Here is a 22,569-nt window from a genome sequence, read left to right as displayed (position 1 = left end):
GTGTGTCTTCTTCATGGACACATTTCCAGGAGTCAGCACAGGGCCTGGAACGTGTGAGCTGTTCTTTACCTATTTTCTGAATACATACATGAATAAATACATTCCTCCTGATCATTAGCCATGAATTTCTCATTCAGGAAAACTAATAGTTGCTGAAAGGCAACAAGGATTTAAGTACCCATCACATAAAAGAATAAAACCGTGCACTTCACTTTGAAATATGAATTAACTTCCACCACTAAAAGCAGAAAATCAATGGAAAAAAAAGGAAATTCTCATAAAAATGACTGTCACAAATGGTATTAATTCCAACCCATTCGTGCAATAAATCTATCCAAAAACTTCATACTTACTTATATGTATGCAGTAGCAATGACAGAATGTGAAAGATACCTTATTTGGAAACAGACTCATAAAAATAACTATATATGAAAGCATATTCATAAGCCATTAAAAACAATTTCTGATACATTGGAGAAAAGAGCCTCTTCAATAAGTGGTGCTGGGAAAACTGGACAGCTACATGTAAAAGAATGAGATTAGAACACTCCCTAACACCTACACAAAAATAAACTCAAAATGGATTAGAGACCTAAATGTAAGGCCAGTCACTATAAAACTCCTGGAGGAAAACATAGGAAGAACACTCTTTGACGTAAATAACAGCAAGATCTTTTTTGATCCACCCCCTAGAGTAATGGAAATAAAAACAAAAATAAATAAGTGGGACCTAATGAAACTTCAAAGCTTCTGCACAGCAAAGGAAACTATAAGCAAGACGAAAAGACAACCCTCAGAATGGGAGAAAATATTTGCAAATGAATCAACAGACAAAGGACTAATCTCCAAAATATATAAGCAGTTCATCCAGCTCAATATCAAAAAAACAAGCAACCCAATCAAAAAATGGGCAGAAGACCTAAATAGGCATTTCTCCAAAGCAGACATACAGATGGCCAAGAGGCACATGAAAAGCTGCTCAACATCACTAATTATTAGAGAAATGCAAATCAAAGCTACAATGAGGTATCACCTCACACGGGTTAGAATGGGAATCATCAGAAAGTCTGCAAACAGTAAATGCTGGAGAGGATGTGGAGAAAAGGAAACGCTCTTGCACTGTTGGTGGGAATGTAAATTGATACCGCCACTATGGAGAACAGTATGGAGGTTCCTTGAAAAACTAAAAATAGAGTTACCATATGACCCAGCAATCCCACTGCTGGACATATACTCAGAGAACACCATCATGCAAAAAGACACATGCACTCCCATGTACATTGCAGCACTATTTACAATAGCCAGGACACGGAAGCAACCTAAATGTCCATCAACAGATGAATGGATAAAAAAGATGTGGTACATATATACAATGAAATATTACTCAGGTGTAAAAAGCAATGAAACTGTGACATTCTTAGAGACATGGATGGACCTAGAGACTGTCATACAGAGTGAAGTGAGTCAGAAAGAGAAAAACAAATACCGTATATTAACACATATATGTGGACTACAGAAAAATGGTACAAATCAACCAGTTTGCAAGGCGAAAATAGAGACACAGATGTAGAGAACAAACATATGGACACCACGTGGGGAAAGCGGGGAGGGTTGGGGGGGAATGAATTGGGAGATTGGGATCCCAAATTGTACGCTCTAAATATATGCAGTTTATTGTATGTTAACTGTATGTCAATAAGGTTTCAAAAAAAAAAACACTTTCTGAGAATCTGTGATAAAGAGACTACAAGCAAAAGGTCCTCAATTTGGGCTGTAATAAAACTTTTCAAAAGCTGATATTTTTCAATACTTGATAGCCGCACTCGTCAATGTCATCTTCCACAACGTCATCATCTGTATCAGATCGATGAGACATTACTTCCCCGTGACCAATTCTGTGACTACGGAAAGACTGGGACGCTGACTTCAGCACAGGCATTTGCTCTAAAGGCGCCTAGTCCCCTGGTGATTCCTGCATATAAAGCCAGTGAATCTGGTTTGTATTAAGACACTGAGAACCCATAAAGTAAGTTACAGTCAAGACGAAACTCACCAAGCACAATGACCACAGTCTTCAGAAGACTCATCATGGTATCCCGATTGCGCCGCGGTCCAGAACTATGCCGAGACATCCTCATAGTCCTCTGGCGAACGTAGCCAAAGATGTGAGCATAGAGGACCACCATGACAACAAAGGTCACCAGGTTGAAAATGGCCCAGAAGACCAAGTAGGAGTCACTGTACAGGGGTGCCATGTTGGAACAGTGCTCAATATCACAGATGCAGTTCCAGCCCACGCTGGGTATGGCCCCCATAACAATGGCCATGGTCCAGATGACCACGATTACCACCACCACCCGCCGGTTGCTCATCCGCGTGTGAAGCTGCATGCGGAAAACTGTAATGTGCCTCTCGATTGCAATGGCCAGTAAGTTGGCCACGGAGGCCGTCAGACTGGTGTCAATGAGGCCCTGACGCAGGAGCCACGTGCTGACAGTCAGTCTCCGAGTATTGGGTCCTGTGTTGAACATCAGGTAGAAGTAGGCCAACCCAGCAAAGAAGTCCGCAGCAGCCAGATTTGCCATTAAGTAATAAATAGGAAAATGGAAGCGGCGGTTGACGTAGATTGCCACCATGACCAGCAGATTGGCCAACATGATGAAGATACAGACGGTGATTCCAAGTCCCATCACCAGCTTGCTGACTGTGTTCCACTCTGTGGCAAGATACTTTCCACTCCGGTTATAAAAGAAGGCGATGGACTCATTGTAGAAGCACTGACGTTCATTCATGGCTGTGAACTAAAAGAGAAAGGAAGAAAGATGAGAAAAAGAGAAAAACCACAGATTCAAACTTAAAGATGTATAGATAACGCAAGGCTTCTCTGGGAAATGTGGCCCCAAAAAAAGCCATAAACAAAGAATTTGAAAATCTGATCCTGCGTAATGTTCTATGATTATGTTGAAACCCCAAGGTTTCTTACTGTTTTACTGTCTTCGAGATTAAAGACATCTGGAGTGAAATAAATGACAAGGTCTGTGCTTGGTGGTTGCACATCATTGAAGTCTACTAGAAAAGCCACACGTCCCAGAAAGCTTGCCTAAAATACATGAGACAGATGAGAATGTTGCAAAGTGTTGCAACTGGAATATTTACCATAGTGAAATCTATTTTGACCTGTTATTTAGGGAATCTGTAAACACAGTTGGTTTATAGATAGGGTATTATTGCCCTATTATTCACCATTTCTGTTCTCACACAGTATGTTCAATCTGTGTCAGACATCTTGTAATGCAAGTGCCCACAAGGACCATCGGTCCTAACATTTCAAAGAGGTCACTAGGCATCAAAGCTTCTTTGCCCAAGCCAGCATTTGCTGTTCAACATTCCTGTGGTCAGCACTGTCTACCCCCACGACTCCTTACCCCAGAATAGCACTGGTCAACCAATCTATGACCTTTGAGAACTTTTTTCTTTATGGAGGACATAAGAAATATGTTACCTAATGTAACCCTCAAAGAGCAGTTGATACTTTGACACTGCTCTAAAAGTATACCTTTTAAAATGTTGAGTGACAATGTTTCACTATGTGTCTTCTTATTTTTAACATCATCAATTAGAATATATTTGCTTATTAACTACTTATACTCTCACTTGAATCCAAAAAGGATTGAGGAAGTTTATAATAAAGTGATATAGGCAGTCAGTAAAACTATTAAAACAAAATTAGAAAGTAAAAAGTAAAACGAAGGAGAAATTACAAAATTACATATCAAATAGAATAAATCACCTTTTCTAAAGCCTTAAGTTTGTCTGTGACTCCTAAAATTAGAGAATATTTCTTGACGACAGCTCACATCCTGTCTTTTTTTTACTATCTTGCACTGCATTTAATAAATTACCTAGCAAATATGACAGTTTTAACAGCTAGTTTTGATCAAATATTCTATTGACTATCCACAGGTTGTGCATACATGTTTAACAAACACTGAAAAGTCCAGCACAGTGTGTGAAACTCTTCTTGAATGGTTAGTTTTCTGATCTGTCCAGACATCCAGGGTCCCTTTCCTCACTTAGACTTTAAATAGCTTTTAGATCATGCTTCTATAATCATTACTCAAACCATGCTGAATAATTATTTATCACTTTGTTTCATTAAAAGATGATAGTCCAGGGGAAGAGTGAAGACCTTGTTGTACACATCTTGGTATCTCATGCACCTTCCAAAGGGTCCCATTCATGGGTATCTGAGAACTCATCATGTTTCATTCCACTCCAAATCTTGCCATTACTCTGGGTAACTTATTTAACTTTCTAGCTTCTCAATCTCTTGACCTCATCTCTCACGAATTTCTATCCTATTACAACTCAGCTGCCCACCACTGCCATGGTCACACCCTGGACTTTGTAACCACTGAGAACTGTTTCCCTTTGGGAATAATCAATTGATACATTCTAATACTCTTTTCATTCTAATTACTCTTCCCATTCTTCCAAATTTCTCAATTGATCCCCACCACATCAGTTGAAGCCATCTATTTCCTTAAGCATCCTACTTTTCCCCAATGGATTACCTTCCTACCTTCCCCCTTTTCCTTATCCAGCTTAGGTTCCATAGTATATTGTTTCAACCTCTTTTTTCGCTAACACAAGAACACATTCTCTTCTTCAAGATTTTGCGGTCAGGTGTCCTTCAGAATTCAAAAATATGCTGGTTTTAAGAATAGTTAGAGAGAACAACCCATATTTGATGTAACAGCCCCATCGAAATTTGGGGCAGCACTCCATAATGATACACATTCATTACTACAGTAAAACACAGGAATATATACACTAAGTTTGATAAATAAAGGTTATAAGTAGCCTCATATCTATTCATCCAGTGAGTTAAGAAAAAATCTTCAGTTTTCAGACCTTGAAATTTATAACTTCAGGTAAGGAAGGAGAGGCCTTTATCTTTTAGTCTAGTTGCTCCACTGTAGCTCTATAACAATTCCTTAGAATAACACCAGGCTTAGATGAATGCAATTGGTTCCCACTTCCTCACCTATGCCAAGGCTTCTGAGAAATGTTAGAGAAAATCAACATATCTGGAAGATTGATTCTACTATAAATTCATGCTGTCTAGCCTCAACTGAGACTTTAATGCCACAGGAAATCGGATTTTCTCCCTAATTATTATTCTGTGTCTTCTTCACAGTAACTACTTTAACTTACTATTCCCTCTTGAGATCCACCTTCGCTCTCTCCATCAGCAATTGCCAAAAGAGGAAACTTAGAAATCATCAGATTGGAACTCTTTTTACCTTTAAAATTACACATTCAAGAACCCAATCTTTCGAGAGTTGAACTCAGGCTATTCAGTTCCACAGCCAGGGCTCTAAAGCCATCCACACAGAGTGCAGTTCCCTGAACAGCAGCAATAGCATCACGTGGGAGCTTGTGGAAGATGAAGAATCTCAAGCCCCAGCCTAGACAGACTGAATCAGAACCTTCATTTTAAAAAGATCCCGGGCGGTGAAGCAGAGGGACGTGGAGTGCATCCCTCTCCACAGATGCATTGGGAATGCACAGAAGGACGCAGTCATTCCCACAGAGAACCAGCTGAACACCAGCAGACGGCCTCCGACACCAGAAAGGACCGCGGGGAGCCCGACATAGCCGGTAGGGAGGCATCTACGAGGGCTCAAAGAGGGTGAAGCGGCGGAGCTGTGGCAGACGGGAGGGAGTGAGAAACATACGGAGGGTCCGCAGCGCAGCTCAGCGTTCCCGGACCGAGACATCGATCCGCGGCTGAACGGAGGGTCCAGGAGCGGGAGCGTGGGAACCGGAGAGCTGGTTCGGGGGAGAAACATTGTTGCCGGTAGGGTGACGGACCGAGAGGACAGGAGGGAGGAGGTCCGCGGAGAGGAGTGCCGATCCCTGAGAGCTGCCCGGCCATGATGGCGGCTGGAGGCTGCAGGCTCCCGGGCGGGGGGGGGGGGGGGGGGGGGGGGGAGGAGCCGCGCGCGTAGCCTCTCTCTCTCTTTCGGAGCCTCTGCAACAGGCAGTGGAGAGACGCCCTGCGGGCCACCTAAAGCACTCAGGGATAACAAGCACCCTCAGGCGCTCGGGCGGGGCTAGATTAAAACCCCTTGCAATGCCCACAGCAGGGAGGCTGCCGAGAGAAAAAAAAAAAAACAACAGCAACAAAAAAAAAAAACCCAAGAGAGGCCCAACTCTAAGACATTCTGTTTATGCCTGAGCCACCAGCGTCCCTCTGCAACAGGCACCTCCAAGCCCGACTGAAACAACAGCGTGCCACTGCTCACTCACTCCCAGGGGAAGGAGCCACTATTGTACCCTCTCCCTCCCCACACACCCATGCTTACAGACGAACAATAAAGGAACCTCTGCTGGTCACAGAATAATGCAAAAAAACCCAAGGCAAGGAGAAGGACACTTACAGCTGAGACGCTAAGGAAACAGAAATAGTAGTATCAATTCCTATTGAACTGGTCCATTCTGGGATCAGCTCTGGATTTTTTTTTTTCTTTTTCTCTCTCTTTTTTTTTTTTTTTTCTTTATTAAATACGATCTTAGCCCTAAGGGATCTACAAGTTTTATAACGTAATTTTTTAATGATACTTTTTATTCTTTTTTTTTTTGCCTTTTTATATACTTCTATATCTAGCTAAGTTTTTGGTAGTACGGACAATATATCTCTCATACTTTCCTTTCATCCCTATCTTTTATACATTTCTATTCCTTTCTTTTTATTTGCATATTTCCAACCACATTATGCTCTTCTGTTCCCCTTTCTTCCAGCCATTTTAAGTTTATTTTATCTTAACATACTTATAAGCAACACTATTGGTCTGCTCAGACTCCTTGCTCTATTCTCCAGATGACGCACTGCCTTGGTATTTAATATTAGGCTTTTGTCTTTATCTTAGTTCTTAGTACAGTTGTCTAATTACATTCTGAGAATCTCCATTCTCTCTGGTGGTACTCTGGCTCTTTTCTATATTTGATCCTAGCTTACAAAATCTCCCTGGATTAATGTTTGTATGTGTAAGGTGTTATTTGTTTGTTTGGTTGCTTTTGCTTTTGTCTCTGATTTGTTCTGTTTCAGTTGTCAATTTCTGTTGGGTTTCTCTTGGAATATCTGATAGCACACTGGGGTTCTGTCAGGTCTTTCTAGAGCCTTATGTCCTAACGGATTCAGTAATTGTGTGTCTTATACATGTATGTGTTTCCTAGACTTAATATTTGTTTAATCCAATACTTGGACATTAGTCTGAGGCTTAGACAGTCTTCTATAAACACCTCTATCGCCAGGACAAGCAACCCCAAAAGTTTGGACAACCATGAGGAAACAAAGAAACACCATGCAGGCAAAGGAGCATGAAAAAAACCCACAAGACCAAATAAATGAGGAAATAGGAAAAATGCCTGAAAAAGAATTTAGAGTAATGATAGTAAAAATGATACAAAATCTCGATAACATAATAGAGAAAGTACAAGAAACAGTTCATAAGAACGCAGAAAAACAAACAGCAATGGATAACAAAATAACTGAAATTAAAAATACTCTAGATGCTATAACCAGCAGAATGACTGAGGCAGAAGAACGAATAAGTGAGTTGGAAGATAGAATGGGGGAAATAACTGCCACAGAGCAGGAAAAAGAAAAAAGAATAAAAAGAATAGAAGACACTCTCTGAGACCTCAGTGATAACATTAAGCGTACCAACATTCGAATTATAGGCATCCCAGAAGAAGAAGAAAACAAGAAAGGGTCTGAGAAAATATTTGAAGAGGTTATAGTGGAAAACTTCACCAACATGGGAAAGGAAATAATTCACCAAGTCCAAGAAGCACAGAGAGTCCCATACAGAATAAACCCAAGGAGAAATACACCAAGACACATATTAATCAAACTAACGACAATTAAACACAAAGAAAAAATATTAAAAGCAGCAAGAGAAAAGCAACAGACAACATATAAGGGAAAACCCATAAGGATAACAGCTGACCTTTCCACAGAAACTCTGCAGGCCAGAAGGGAATGGCAGGATATACTGAAAGTCCTGAAAGAGAGAAACCTACAGCCAAGACTACTCTACTCAGCAAGAATCTCATTGAGATTTGAGGGAGAAATCAAAAGCTTTCCAGACAAGCAAAAGTTAAGAGAATTCAGCACCACCAAACCAGCCTTACAACAAGTGCTAAAGGAACTTATCTAACCAGGAAACACAAGAAAAGGAAAACACCTACAAATACAAACCCAAAACAATTCAGAAAATGGTAATTGGAACACACATGTCAATAATCACTTTAAATGTAAATGGATTAAATGCTCCAACCAAAAGACACAGACTGGCTGAATGGATACAAAAACAAGACCCTTCTACGTGCTGCCTACAAGAAACCCACTTCAGACCAAGGGATACATATAGACTGAAAGTAAAGGGATGGAAAAAGATATTCCATGCAAATGGAAGTCAAAAGAAAGCTGGAGTAGCAATACTCATATCAGACAAATTAGACTTGAAAGTAAAGACTATTACAAGAGACAAGGAAGAACACTGCATAATGATCAAGGGATCCATTCAAGAAGAACATATCACAATGGTAAATATCTATGCCCCCAATATAGGAGCACCTCAATACATAAGGCAAATGCTAACAGCTATAAAAGGGGACATCGACAGTAACACAATAGTGGGAGACTTGAACACCCCACTTACATCAATGGACAGATCATCCAAACAGAAAATAAATAAAGACACACAAGCTTTAAATGACACATTAGACCACCTCGACTTAATTGATATTTATAGGATATTCCATCCAAAAACGACAGACTACACGTTCTTCTCAAGTGCACACGGAACATTTTCCAGGATAGATCACATCTTGGGTCACAAATCAAACCTCGGCAAATTCCAGAAAATTGAAATCATATCAAGCATCTTCTCAGACCACAACGCCATGAGACTAGATATCAATTACAGGAAAAAAACTGCAAAAAATACAAACACATGGAGGCTAAACAATTCACTCTTAAACAACCAAGGAATCACTAAAGAAATCAAAGAGGAAATCAAAAAATATCTAGAAACAAACGACAACGAAAATACAACAACCCAAAACCTATGGGACACAGCAAAAGCAGTTCTAAGAGGGAAGTTTATAGCAATACAGTCCTACCTTAAGAAACAAGAAAAGTATCGAATAAACAACCTAACCTTACACCTAAAACAACTAGAGAAAGAAGAACAAAGAAACCCCAAAGTGAGCAGAAGGAAAGAAATCACAAAGATCAGAGCAGAAATAAATGAAAAAGAAAGGAAGGAAGCAATAGCAAAAATTAATAAAACTAAAAGCTGGTTCTTTGAGAAGATTAACAAAATTGATAAACCATTAGCCAGACTCATCAAGAAAAAAAGGGAGAAGATGCAAATCAACAGAATTAGAAATGAAAAAGGAGAAGTCACAACGGACACCTCAGAAATACAAAAGATCATGAGAGACTACTACAAGCAACTATATGCCAATCAATTGGATAACCTGGAAGAAATGGATACATTCTTAGAAAAATACAATCTTCCAAGACTGAACCAGGAAGAAATAGAAACCATGAACACACCAATCACAAGTACGGAAATTGAGGCAGTGATTAAAAATCTCCCAACACACAAAAGCCCAGGACCAGATGGGTTCACGGGCGAATTCTATCAAACATTTCGAGAAGAGCTAACACCTATCCTTCTCAAACTCTTCCAAAATATTGCAGAAGGTGGAGCACTCCCAAACTCATTCTATGAGGCTACCATCACCCTGATACCAAAACCAGGCAAAGATGTCACAAAAAAAGAAAACTACAGACCAATATCACTGATGAATATAGATGCAAAAATCCTCAACAAAATACTAGCTAACAGACTCCAACAGCACATTAAAAAAATCATACACCATGATCAAGTGGGGTTTATCCCTGGGATGCAAGGATTCTTCAATAGACGCAAATCAATCAACGTGATACATCATATCAACAACTTGAAGGATAAAAACCATATGATCATTTCAATAGATGCAGAAAAAGCTTTTGACAAAGTTCAACATCCATTTATGATAAAAGCTCTCCAGAAAATGGGCATAGAAGGAAATTACCTCAACATAATAAAAGCCATATATGAAAAACCAAAAGCCAACATCGTTCTCAATGGAGAAAAACTGGAAGAATTCCCTCTAAGAACAGGAACAAGACAAGGGTGTCCACTCTCACCAATATTATTCAACACAGTTTTGGAAGTTTTAGCCACAGCAATCAGAGAAGAAAAAGAAATAAAAGGAATCCATATTGGAAAAGAAGAAGTAAAATTGTCACTCTTTGCAGATGACATGATATTATATATAGAAAACCCTAAAGACTCTACCAGAAAACTGCTAGCACTCATTGATGAGTTTTTAAAGTAGCAGGATACAAAATTAATGCACAGAAATCTCTTGCATCCCTATACACTAACAACAAAAAAAGCAGAAAGAGAAATTAAGGAAACTCTCCCATTCACCATTGCAACAAAAAGAATAAAATACCTAGGAATAAACCTGCCTAAGGAGGCAAAAGATCTGTATACAGAAAACTTTAAGACATTGATGAAAGAAATCAAAGACGACATAAACAGATGGAGAGACATACCATGTTCCTGGATTGGAAGAATCAACATCGTGAAAATGACTGTACTACCCAAAGCAATTTACAGATTCAATGCAATCCCGATCAAATTACCAATGGCATTTTTCACAGAACTGGAGCAAGAAATCTTACAATTTGTATGGAAACGCAAAAGACCCCGAATAGCCAAAGCAATCTTGAGAAGGAAAAATGGAGTTGGTGGAATCAGGCTTCCTGACTTCAAACTATACTACAAGGCCATAGTGATCAAGACAGTATGGTACTGGCACAAAAAGAGAAAGGAAGATCAATGGAATAGAATAGAGAACTCAGAAGTAAGCCCAAACACATATGGGCACCTTATCTTTGACAAAGGAGGCACGAGTATACAATGGAAAAAAGACAGCCTCTTCAACAAGTGGTGCTGGGAAAATTGGACAGCAACATGTAAAAGAATGAAATTAGAACACTTCCTAACACCATACACAAAAATAAACTCCAAATGGATTAAAGACCTACATGTAAGGCCAGACACTATAAAACTCCTAGAGGAAAACATAGGCAGAACACTCTATGACATACATCAAAGCAAGATCCTTTTTGACCCAGCTCCTAGAATCATGGAAAGAAAATCAAGAATAAACAAATGGGACCTCATGAAACTTAAAAGCTTTTGCACAGCAAAAGAAACCATAAACAAGACTAAAAGGCAACCCTCAGAATGGGAAAAAATAATTGCCTATGAAACAACGGACAAAGGATTAACCTCCAAAATATACAAGCAGCTCAGGCAGCTTAATACCAAAAAAGCAAATAACCCAATCCACAAATGGGCAGAAGACCTAAATAGACATTTCTCCAAAGAAGACATACAGATGGCCAACAAACACATGAAAAGATGCTCAACATCACTCATCATCAGAGAAATGCAAGTCAAAGCCACAATGAGGGATCACCTCACACTGATCAGAATGGCCATCATCACAAAATCTGGAAACCACAAATGTTGGAGAGGGTGTGGAGAAAAGGGATCTCTCCTGCATTGTTGGTGGGACTGTAAGTTGGTACAGCCACTATGGAAAACAATTTGGAGGTTCCTTAAAAAACTACAAATAGAACGACCATATGATCCAGTCATCCCACTACTGGGCATATACCCAAAGAAAACCATAATCCCAAAAGAAACATGTACCATAATGTTTATTGCAGCACTATTTACAATAGCCAGGACATGGAAGCAACTGAAATGCCCATCAACAAATGAATGGAGAAAGAAGATGTGGCATATATATACAATGGAATATTACTCAGCTATAAAAAGGGATGAGATGGAGCTATATGTAATGAGGTGGATAGAACTACAATCTGTCATACAGAGTGAAGTAAGTCAGAAAGAGAAGGACAAATATTGTATGCTAACTCACATATACGGAATCTAAAAATGGTACTGATGAACTCAGTGACAAGAACAAGGATGCAGATACAGAGAATGGACTGGAGAACTCGAGGTATGGGAGGGGGCGGGGGGTGAAGGGGAAACTGAGACGAAGCGAGAGAGTAGCACAGACATATATATACTACCAGCTGTAAAACAGATAGTCAGTGGGAAGTTGTTGTATAACAAAGGGAGTCCAACTTGAGGATGGAAGATGCCTTAGAGGACTGGGGCGGGGAGGGTGGGGGGACTCAAGGCGGGGGGAGTCAAGGAAGGGAGGCAATACGGGGATATGTGTATAAAAACAGATGATTGAACTTGGTGTACCCCCCAAAAAAAAATAAAAAAATAAAATAAAATAAAAAGAACCCAATCTTTCTTCCCTTTCCGTTACAATGGAAAAAGTGTACCCTTTGCCACCCAAGTGTTCTGAACCCCATCCATTCCTACTATTTGCAGAGCCTTGCTCTATAAATTGCTTCCTTTCTCTTCCTTGTATCTTCAAGTCGACCTCCCCCCTTCTCCTCTCTTTTGAATCTTTCCTGTCCATATTCAAGTAAGTTTAATCTCTACCAAAGACAGAAAGAAAGCAAGCCCCATATAACCTCTTGTTTGCCTTCCAGCTCTGATAATGTTTCCCCTTCACAGCCAATTGCTCTCCAGTGTCTCACTGGACACACACTAATTTCTCAATTATCTATGGTAAGGCTTCTCCTCCACCCCTCCACTAAATCCACTCTAGTCAATTGTTGAGTTTCACATAACTTCCCAAAGTCACAACAATCTGGTGGCTGTTCCAATGGAAACTTTTCAGTCTGCACCTTACTAACCCTTCAGAGCATTAGATACATGACTGGGAGCCTCTTTTTCAGAAATTTCTCCTTTTTTAGCTATCATGACATCATACTATCCTGGGTCTTGATCTCTCTCTCTCTCCCTCTCTCTGGTTGGTCCTTCTCAGTCATTTCTGAGGTTCCCCAACCTCTGTGCAACATTACTGTTTCTACCCTATGTTCTCATTCAACACAGTTTCATTGAGTTTTCTAACATGTCCTCCAAGATTTCAATTATCTTATACATCTCAAATACTCCCGTATCTATACATTTAACCCCTATTTCTTTCCTGAGTGCTAAGCAAATACCAAAATGCTACTGTTATCTCTATCTCATAATTACTTCCATCTCTGTGTTCAAAACCAAGCCCTAACTTACAACCTTCCCCAACTTGTTCCTCCCGTGGTCACTATTTCAGAGGCTAGAGACCCACTATCTTTCTATTGGCCTGAATGCTAAACCTGGGAATTCCTTTTCCCTTCATCCTCATCATTTAATCAATAACCATACCTTGTAAATTCTCCTTCCTAAATATCTGTTTAACCTGTTTCCTATTCCATCCTTATGGTTATGGCCACCAGCATTACTACTACACTGGCTTCCTAGGTGTTCTTTCTACCTAGCACCAATTTCTTCTCTAGGGATCTTTCTAAAAGACAAAGTTGCCCAAACTGTTCCTCTGCCGAGAATGCTTCACTAACAAGTGCGCTTAAGCTAAAACTCTAAACTCTTCAACCACCTTATCAGGCCTCCCTTGCCTCTCCAGCCTCAACTCAAGTTATTAATGACTCCAGACTGTCTGCTTCAGCTCTATTTAATGTACTGTGCTCTCTCTCACCTCTGATTCTCAACATCACTGAGAACAGAGGTTTTCTGCATCAGCACCCAGAGGGTTTGATAGCCACATCCCAAGAATTTCTGATTTAGTAGATCTGAGGTGGGGCCCCAGGTGATGCTGATGCTGCTGGTCTAAGAGCCACACTTTGAGTATCACTGGCTTAGAGCAATCTTCTCCCCATTTTCACCTTATACTCATTCTTCATGTATCAGTTGAAATATTATTCTTTCTATTCATTCTCCCTAGATCTTTGCACGTCTGGGCAAGGTGCTTCCTACCACAGCTGCCTCCATCACTCCTATGACAACACTTACCAAACTGTATAACAATTGCTTAATTATCTATTGATACCTCCCCACACTAGGCTGGAAGCATGAGGAGGACAGAGAGTCTAGCTTTCTTGTTCATCGTTGTACAGTACCCAACTATTAGATTAGATGCTAAATATACATATTAATTGCTTTAATAAATTAAAGATAATTTTAAAATGCTCACATTTCACAAATTTCCATTCTGCAAAGGATATTTAAAAAACTGTAGATATTATATAAATGCAAAATTCTGTTCTTTCCTTTAGCCCCTGTAACCATTTACTTTCTTGAGACAAAGAAATTTCTTAAATAAGAAGCATGTAGTATTTCACAGCATTCCAACTTCTGAAAGCCAACTGCCAACAAAGTCAAGCAGTGATACAAACAGCTTCTTTGCTTTTGCCACAAAGAAAAACTACATAGTTAAGAATGACAAAATAAAGTATAAATTGGCTTTTTAAGCCACAATATGTTGAGATGAATAAAACTGACAAATTTTCTCTGAAGGTATCCAATGTCTACTCAGAAAAAGGCATGTGACCTAGTCCTATGCTATCTCTTATCTCTCAAAAATTGAGTAGTGATACCATAAAAACCATACCATATTTAATGACATAACTTACATGATTTTTTGAACCACAGTTTTACCATCTATTACATGAGGAAATTGGACTAAATTATACATAAGGTCTATTTCTGATTTAAAATTCTATACTAAGAATATTGTGGGTAAGAACTCTATATTTAATAACACTGTCAGAAAATATTAAAGCAGTAGAAAATACACCAGGAATTAAAAATAGTAAGGGTAGAATACACCTGAGAAAAAAATCAGGAATTTCAGCTAGATTTAGTACAACAGGACTGAGTTAAAAGAAGAATTAAATCTTTTCTCCTATCATCTGCAAAAAGCAGAAGATGGGAGAATAAGTGAAGGAGATCCTGGCAGCATCTTCAACGGTTGTCAGAAGGGCAGTATGAAAGCACTTCTTTACTTTTTCAGGACTTGATAGATTAGGCAGAAACCCACATCGAGCTCTGAGAGAATCCAATTCAACTACGACTGGACTATAAGACATTAAGGTAGTCATGGTTACACTGATAAAGCAAACAGAAAAAATCAGCCAACACAATGGGGAGAAAGTAATCTCAAGAGGAGGAGATGGCTATCCTAAAGAATAACAAAACACCTCCCCTTGAAGCAGATTTATTTAAAAAAAAAAGGGGGGGAAGTGATTAGAAATGATTAGATGCTAGGATAGTTCTGATGTGCATCCTCAAAAAGGTTTGTTAGGGTACAAGCAGTGAAAATAGAGCAAGCCATTAAGAAGACAAAAAGAAAATAATAATTCCAGAAAAAACTACACAGAGATTATATTAGCTTCCCACTGCTGCGGTAACAAATTGCCACAAATTTAGTAGCTTAAAAAGACAAATTTGTTATAGTCCTAGAGGTCAGAAGTCCAAAGTGGGTCTCACTGGGCTAAATCAAGGTGTTGGCAGGACTGTGCTCCTTTCCAGAGGCTCTAGAGGAGAATTTTTCTGTCTTTTCCAACTTGCAGAGACGGCCCACATTCTTTGTCTCCTGGCCCCATTCCAGCTTCAAAGCCAGCAAAGGCCAGTCAAGTCTTTCTCACACTGACATCTTTCTAACACTGACTCTTCTTCCTCCATCTTTCACATTTAGGGACCCTTGTGATTACACTGAGTCCATATATCCAGATAACCTAGGATAATCTCCCCATCACAAAATCCTGAACTTCATCACATCTGAAAAGTCTCTTTGCCATGTAAAGCAGCATATTCACTGGTTCTGGGATTATATTAGCTTCCCAGTATTTAATGGACATCATTAGAACTCCATCACTGTGCCCACCAAAGAGATGAAAAATCATTTCTGAATTAAAAACAGTAATTCAGGCAATGAAATGAAGCATAAAAATTGGCAAGTGGAAAACATACTTAGGAAAATTTACGCAGTGCTCAGAGAAGAAGGTCAGAGGTAAGAATAAAAGGAAAGAAGGCACATATAGGAAAAAATTCCTATCATAACAAGCTTTCCAAGTAAGACTAGGACAAAACTTAAGTAACACAGCTTAAAGCATATAAAAAAGCTATTGCTTAAAAAGAAAGACCTCAGATTAGTGATTTAAATTTACATAAATTACAACAGAGTTACTTAAAATCAACTAAAAATCAGATATAGCTAGGTTAGATTTTGGAATCTCTAGGTTAACATTCAAAATTCTAAAAATATACAAAAATAAACAAACAAAAAGCAAACAAATCAAATATTGAGACAAAGAGAGAAAATATGATATCGCTAAGCTTCTGCTGTAGAATTCCAAAAGACAGAACACAACCAATCAAAATCTCCTTATTTCAATTATACTGCAATTCGGAAAAAAAATCTCCATTATTCGGAGAAAATGTTTAAGAGCCATACATTCCACAGCCAACTGTACTGATGTTCTCATAAGGGGACAATAAAGAAGAGTCCCTCACAGTGAGAGAGTAGCACTGACATACACACACTACCAAATGTAAAATACAAGGCTCGTGGGAAGCTGCTGCACAGCACAGGGAGATCAGCTGGATGCTTTGGGACGACATAGAGGGGTGGGATGGGGAAGGTGGAAGGGAGACTCAAGAGGGAGGGGATATGGGGATATATGTATACACATAGCTGATTCACTTTGTTGTACAGCAGAAACTAACACAACACTGTAAAGCAGTTATACTCCAATAAAGATGCATTAAAAAAAAAAAAAAAAAAGAGTCCCAGAGATGTGGGAGCTCAAAAAGATCATCATCTACATTTCCTTCCTAAAGAAAACACAAATGCATGTAAGCCATGAAGAAAGTAAAAATAAAAACCACAACAGAATAAAAAGACTGGCAGCAAGCATCAAAAATATGCAAAACATAATTGAGTCTAAGTAACTGCTCTTCATATGGTTATAAAACAAAGCAAATATCAAAAATAACAACTGTATACTTATAAAACCAATAATTTAATAATAATCTGGAATTAAAATCACTATCAATAAGAACTTAAAAATGGGGGACGAGTAGTATGTAAATATCTCTTCATTTTCTCTTATTACTCAGGTATGAATCAAAACTTACTATTTAAGTTATAACAATAATTTTCAAAAATAAGTTTAAATATGATTCAAAAACCACCAAATGGAGTAGTTAATATACTAAAAGCAAGATGACTACTTTTCATATTACTGGAGAAAATACAGTAAAAAAAATAGGGGGGAAACAAACAATGTATAGAATGACAATTTTGTGAAATTTATACAGGTAAGACTATAAAAGGTTTGTCTTCTCTTCTTTAGAAAAGTAGTATTTGTTGCGAGAAATTTAGGAGAAAACAAGAATACAATCAGACACAACTCAAATACTTTTTAAAGTTCATTATTCCAAAATCCCAATCACTATAATTAGAAATTTCTCTGTAATAAGGTACAAAATTCCACCCTGCCCAAGAAACAAAGATATAAATAAAACAGAATGATTCCAAAAAGAAATTGTCCCCAAAGCTAAAAAGAGAAGTCCACATTCACGCCCTTTTCACATCCACCAATTACATCTAAGGGTGATGGGGTGGCAGGATGATGGGGTGGCTGCTCTACAGAACAGATGTTCCAGATCTTAGAAATTTACCTCACCCTATCGTGTGATTTCAAAAGAAGTCACAACACATCCGCCAAGCCTGAATTCGAAAGAGACACAGAGAGTGTTCATCTTCACTATGCACTTCATTTATTCACTGGCACATTCACCAACATTTCTCATGCCAGGTATGGGCAAAGCACTGCACTACCGCCGTGTCTTCTAGAGGTACCAAAACGATACTCTTGGGCGCCTGCTGCAGGGCCACTCACGCTCCATCCCGTGCGGTTTTTAATCTCCTGAAAGACAACTACATCTTCACTAGCCAAATGGAGAAGGGAGCACTTAACACAAGCTCATAGACTGGTAATTAAACCAATATGATTTAGCAAGTATTTAGATAAGAATGTAAATATGTACTCTCCTGACATCCTAAAGAAAGATTTTAATCTACACTGGATAAAGGACCAGTAATAAGATCTAAATCAAGTCAGTTTGGTTTCCCACTTGTGTTAAAGTACGACAATGGAGTGGGGGAGGATGTCTTCCTCATTCTGAGGCTCACCAGCTAACTTGGTCTCCAGTAAGTCTTATAACTGCTCTGAGTGTCGATTTCTAAGATATCTCTAAGGTCTCTTCAATTCTAGCGCTTAAATCTAAAATAATCAGACCTTCCATGCATTTCCTCCCTCTTGCCCACCCCCAAAAAAGGTTGAAAAGAGATAGCACAGAATTTAATTAAATGCCATTAAGTCTCTATTAACAAAAAAAAATTTCTCACACATTTTAGAGCCTAGAATTAGAAACAATAAAAAGAAAAAAAGGAATGATCTGCCACTAGAATCAGAAGACAGAACACAAAACAATGCTGATGCAAACTAAAAATGTTTTAAAGTTAGAACGTTATCCTCAAGGTAGCTGAAGAATATGCATCTACTAGATTTTTTAAAGTTTATCTGAAAAAATGTTTACATAAAATGCAACTTCTTACACAGTAACAATGTACATGAATATGATGTACACATGTAAAAAATAAAACTATGGAAAACAAACTGTAAATCAATGAAAATACTTTGTATCTGTTACAGCCCCTTGTAACAGGCTGAGTGAGTGACATCATATTAGTTGAATTTCCAGAGAGAATTCTGAGTTGGGCCCAAAAGGAAGAAATGGGAACAAAAATAAAAAATCAACACTAAGTACACCAAGACATGCTGGAGAAAAATATAAGCATTGTTTTAGACACACTGCTGAGCTAAAAGGGAACAGCAAACTGAAGTGACAGGCTGCCCCAGCAGCAGACTATCAGATTATGGAGACAGGGAGTTAAATATTACTGGGAAAAAGATGAGCCCTTGGCCTTGACTGGGGCAGCGACTTAGCACTGAGATCCAATTGTTACGCTAGCCGTCTAGAAGATCTCCATATCAGTAAAAGGGCGGACCAGAAAAAATAATCTACCCAGTTGCACTGGGAAAAACAAGGAAGTATGTCTGTCTTAGCTTAGGCTCCAGGTTGGGAAATAAATGAAAAGACTCCCTTCAGAAATCAAGACCCCAAGCCTATAAATCACACACGGATAGGATCTGAAGTTAGACCTTTTGCTCAGTCTGAGAACGCACAGAAGGAGAAATTAAACCATAGTCCTTGGCTTGTGGTCTCTCCCATCCACGTGCCACGCACTAGCAAGCATCAAACCCCTCCAGAGGCCAGACCTCAATACAGCCACACAGGATTCTCTCAGTTCAGCCCCACTGATGGTGAAGTCATCATGCCAAAGATTAAAAACACAGAGGAAGGATATCATGTATGAGAACAGGCAGAACAGTACACAGTAAGATCGGATCCAAGAATATCAGACTAAAGACAAAACTGAATTGATTGAGTTTTTGCACTCTCCCTTCTCCACTTCAATCGGTTCCAGTTACATTTCCATTTCTATTCTTTAATGCTTATTTTTAGTATTTTAACGTGTATATTTGAAGTCTAAAGGTAATCCTCTTCCCTTGATAAGCTTTCAACTCCAATGCCTCTGGCTCCCATGTTACTGTGGTTCAGCATTTTACTTCCATATGTTTTGAAACTTACCTAAAGTTACTTGATATCACTGTTTTGATTTTACATTCTCAGTTTATTTGGTTATCTTTGTATGACACCAGCACACCCATGTTACAAGAACAAAAAGGAGATTAACAGTGAAATAAATTATTGGCCAGTATTATTTAAGAACATAAATAAAGAGTTCCTAAATAAAATATAGTATCTAGATCTATATAGGAAAAGAGAGAGATGTGTGAGTAAATAGACTTTACTCCAGAATACAAAGATGATTTAACATTTAAAACTCTAGGGGACTTCCCTGGTGGTCCAATGGTGAAGACTCCTTGTTTCCACTGCAGGGGGTTCAGGTTCGATCCCTGGTTGGGGAACTAAGATCCCGCATGCCACATTAAATAAATAAATAAATAAATAAATAAATAAATAAATAAATAATCTGGTATTAGAATTCTTCACATGAACAAATTCAAGGAAAGAAAAAAAGGCCAATGATCATCTCACTAGACATGGAAATATGTGTTTGGTAAATTTACATATCCTTTCATGATAATTTGGCAACCTGGAGTTAGAAGGAAACTTCCTTAACTTGGTAAAAGGTATATGTACAGCAATTGTCACATTTGATGGAAATATTCCCTTTTAAGGCAGAACTAAAACAAAGCTGACTGAGTCACCAGCTGCTTTCAGCATGTACTGGTGATTATAGCCAAAACAATAAGGAAAGAAAAAAGTAAAGAATTGGAAAAGAGAAACTTACTGTTTTTCACAAATGATTAATCAGTTACATATAAAATGCAAGAAAATCTATCAACAAACTGTATTAACAGAGTTTTGCAAATTTCCCAGATTAAATATCAAGCCACATGAATCAACTCTGTTCCTGATAGAAACACCAGAAAAAAATCTTAATTATTATTTCAAGGACAAGCCATTTACCATAAAAAGTTCTAATGTATCTAGGAATAAGTCTAAATATTTAAAAGCTTACAAGGAAACCTAAATAACTGAAGAGATAATATTTCATGGGCAGAGGAAAATGTTAAGATGTCAGTTTTCCCAAAATTAATATATGAATTCAATGCAATAAAATGAAATCCCAAAAGGGTTTTTCATGAAGCTGGCCAGGCTCCCTGAATACTGTTATGGAAGTACAAAAGAACCAGTGTAACCAAGATAACTTGGAAGACAAAGAACTAGATGCCCTATGGAAAAGCATATTTTATTTTAAAGTGATAGTAGTAAGACGTGATGTTGGCACAGAAAAACATAAAGAGCCAGTGGAATAGAATAAAGAACCAGAAATGCACACTTCCATGGTAACTTGATATAAGAGACATGGTTTTACCTGCCAAGGGGAAAACAGCATAACTGTTCATCTATATGAAAAAATAAAAATGAAACGAATTGACTGTCTATGCCATATCATACACAAAAATCAATCTCAGGTGATATAAAGACACATGCAAAAAGGAAATAAAGAATATATTTATAATTTGTGAATGGGGGGATTTTTCTAAACAAGACCAAAACATCGACAAAATTAAAAAATTCGAGACTTCTGTGCCCCAAAAGAATTTCTAATTGGTGAAAAACAGTAAAAAGTTTGGTAATGCATATAAAAAAGGCTTAGTTCACAAACCAAAATAGAAAAGCCAAAAAATCCAATAGCAAAATAGGCAAAGAAGGGGACAGGCAATTCATAGAAGAGAAAAACTAAATGGCCAATCGTCACATGAAAAGATAATTACCCTTCCGGGGAATCACAGAACGTTAAATACAAACTGCAGTCAGATCTAATTAATCATTCCATTGGGTGGGCAAAATTTAACAAGCCTGAAAATATCAAGAGTTGGCAAAGACTGCCATACAGCTATGGTGGGAATAAAATTTAGTACAACTGCTTTGCAAAACAGGTTGGCAAAAATCCCTTAAACTGGACACGTTTATATACATGATTGAGAGATTCTAACCCTAGAAAATCTCACATGTAAACCTAAAGAGACATATACAAGAATTTTCATTGTCACTCTTTTATCACATCAAAATATTAGAAGCAACACAAATATATGTCACCTGGAGAATAGATAAGTTGCAAAATAACCAGAAGGGTATGCTATAAAAAGTCAAAATGAATACAGTAGAGCTTTATGTAAGCTCATGACTAAAGCAATTTGCACAAAGTATACATGCAGCACACCATTCTTAGAAATGTTTAAAAAAAAAAACTTACAGAAATATACTACACATTGTTTAAACATTTTCCTCACATATGTATACATCCACAAACACATGCAAGGAGATGACAAATCTCAATTTATGGTCTGAGCCAAGAGGGAGGCTAATAGAATTGGGAAGGAGTACAAGGGTTTCAACTTTATCTATAATGGTTCATTTGTTTTATTTATTAAAGCCCAGAATATTTTCTCATGGAGATATAATTGACATATAGCATTAATTTCAGGTGTACAACATAATGATTTATTATTTGTATATACTGTGAGATGTTCACCATAATAAGTCTAGTTAACATCCATCACTATACATGGTTACAAAATTTTTTCTTGTGATAAGAAGTTTTAGAATCTATTCTCTTAGCAACTTCCAAAAATGCAGTATAAGTTTTATTAACTATCGTCACCATGCTGTACATGTACCCCCAGGACTTTTTTATTTTATAACTGGAAGTCTGTACCTTCTGACCATCTTCACCCAAAAGATTCTGAAGGAATTACATCAAAATGTTAAAATTTGAAAAGCTGGGTAACAGACATCCTATTGTATTATAATACTCTCTACACTTTTCTGT

At 38.1% G+C, this 22,569-nt stretch overlaps 1 protein-coding gene across 4 annotated transcripts in view; it reads right to left on the bottom strand.

The window, feature by feature from the left end:
* The window catches only part of LPAR1 (lysophosphatidic acid receptor 1), a 160,940-nt gene that overhangs the window by 57,900 nt on the left and 80,471 nt on the right, over positions 1–22,569 (bottom strand). For all 4 annotated transcript variants that reach the window (XM_057724724.1, XM_057724723.1, XM_057724722.1 and 1 more), the window contains exon 3: positions 2,054–2,801. In XM_057724724.1, the coding sequence (XP_057580707.1) occupies positions 2,054–2,801 (748 nt within the window). The remainder of the gene's footprint in view (positions 1–2,053; positions 2,802–22,569) is intronic.

Source organism: Hippopotamus amphibius, chromosome 2 (genome assembly GCF_030028045.1).
Source record: "Hippopotamus amphibius kiboko isolate mHipAmp2 chromosome 2, mHipAmp2.hap2, whole genome shotgun sequence".
In the NCBI taxonomy this organism is placed as follows: domain Eukaryota; kingdom Metazoa; phylum Chordata; class Mammalia; order Artiodactyla; family Hippopotamidae; genus Hippopotamus; species Hippopotamus amphibius.
This window is presented reverse-complemented; position numbering and strand designations above follow the sequence as displayed.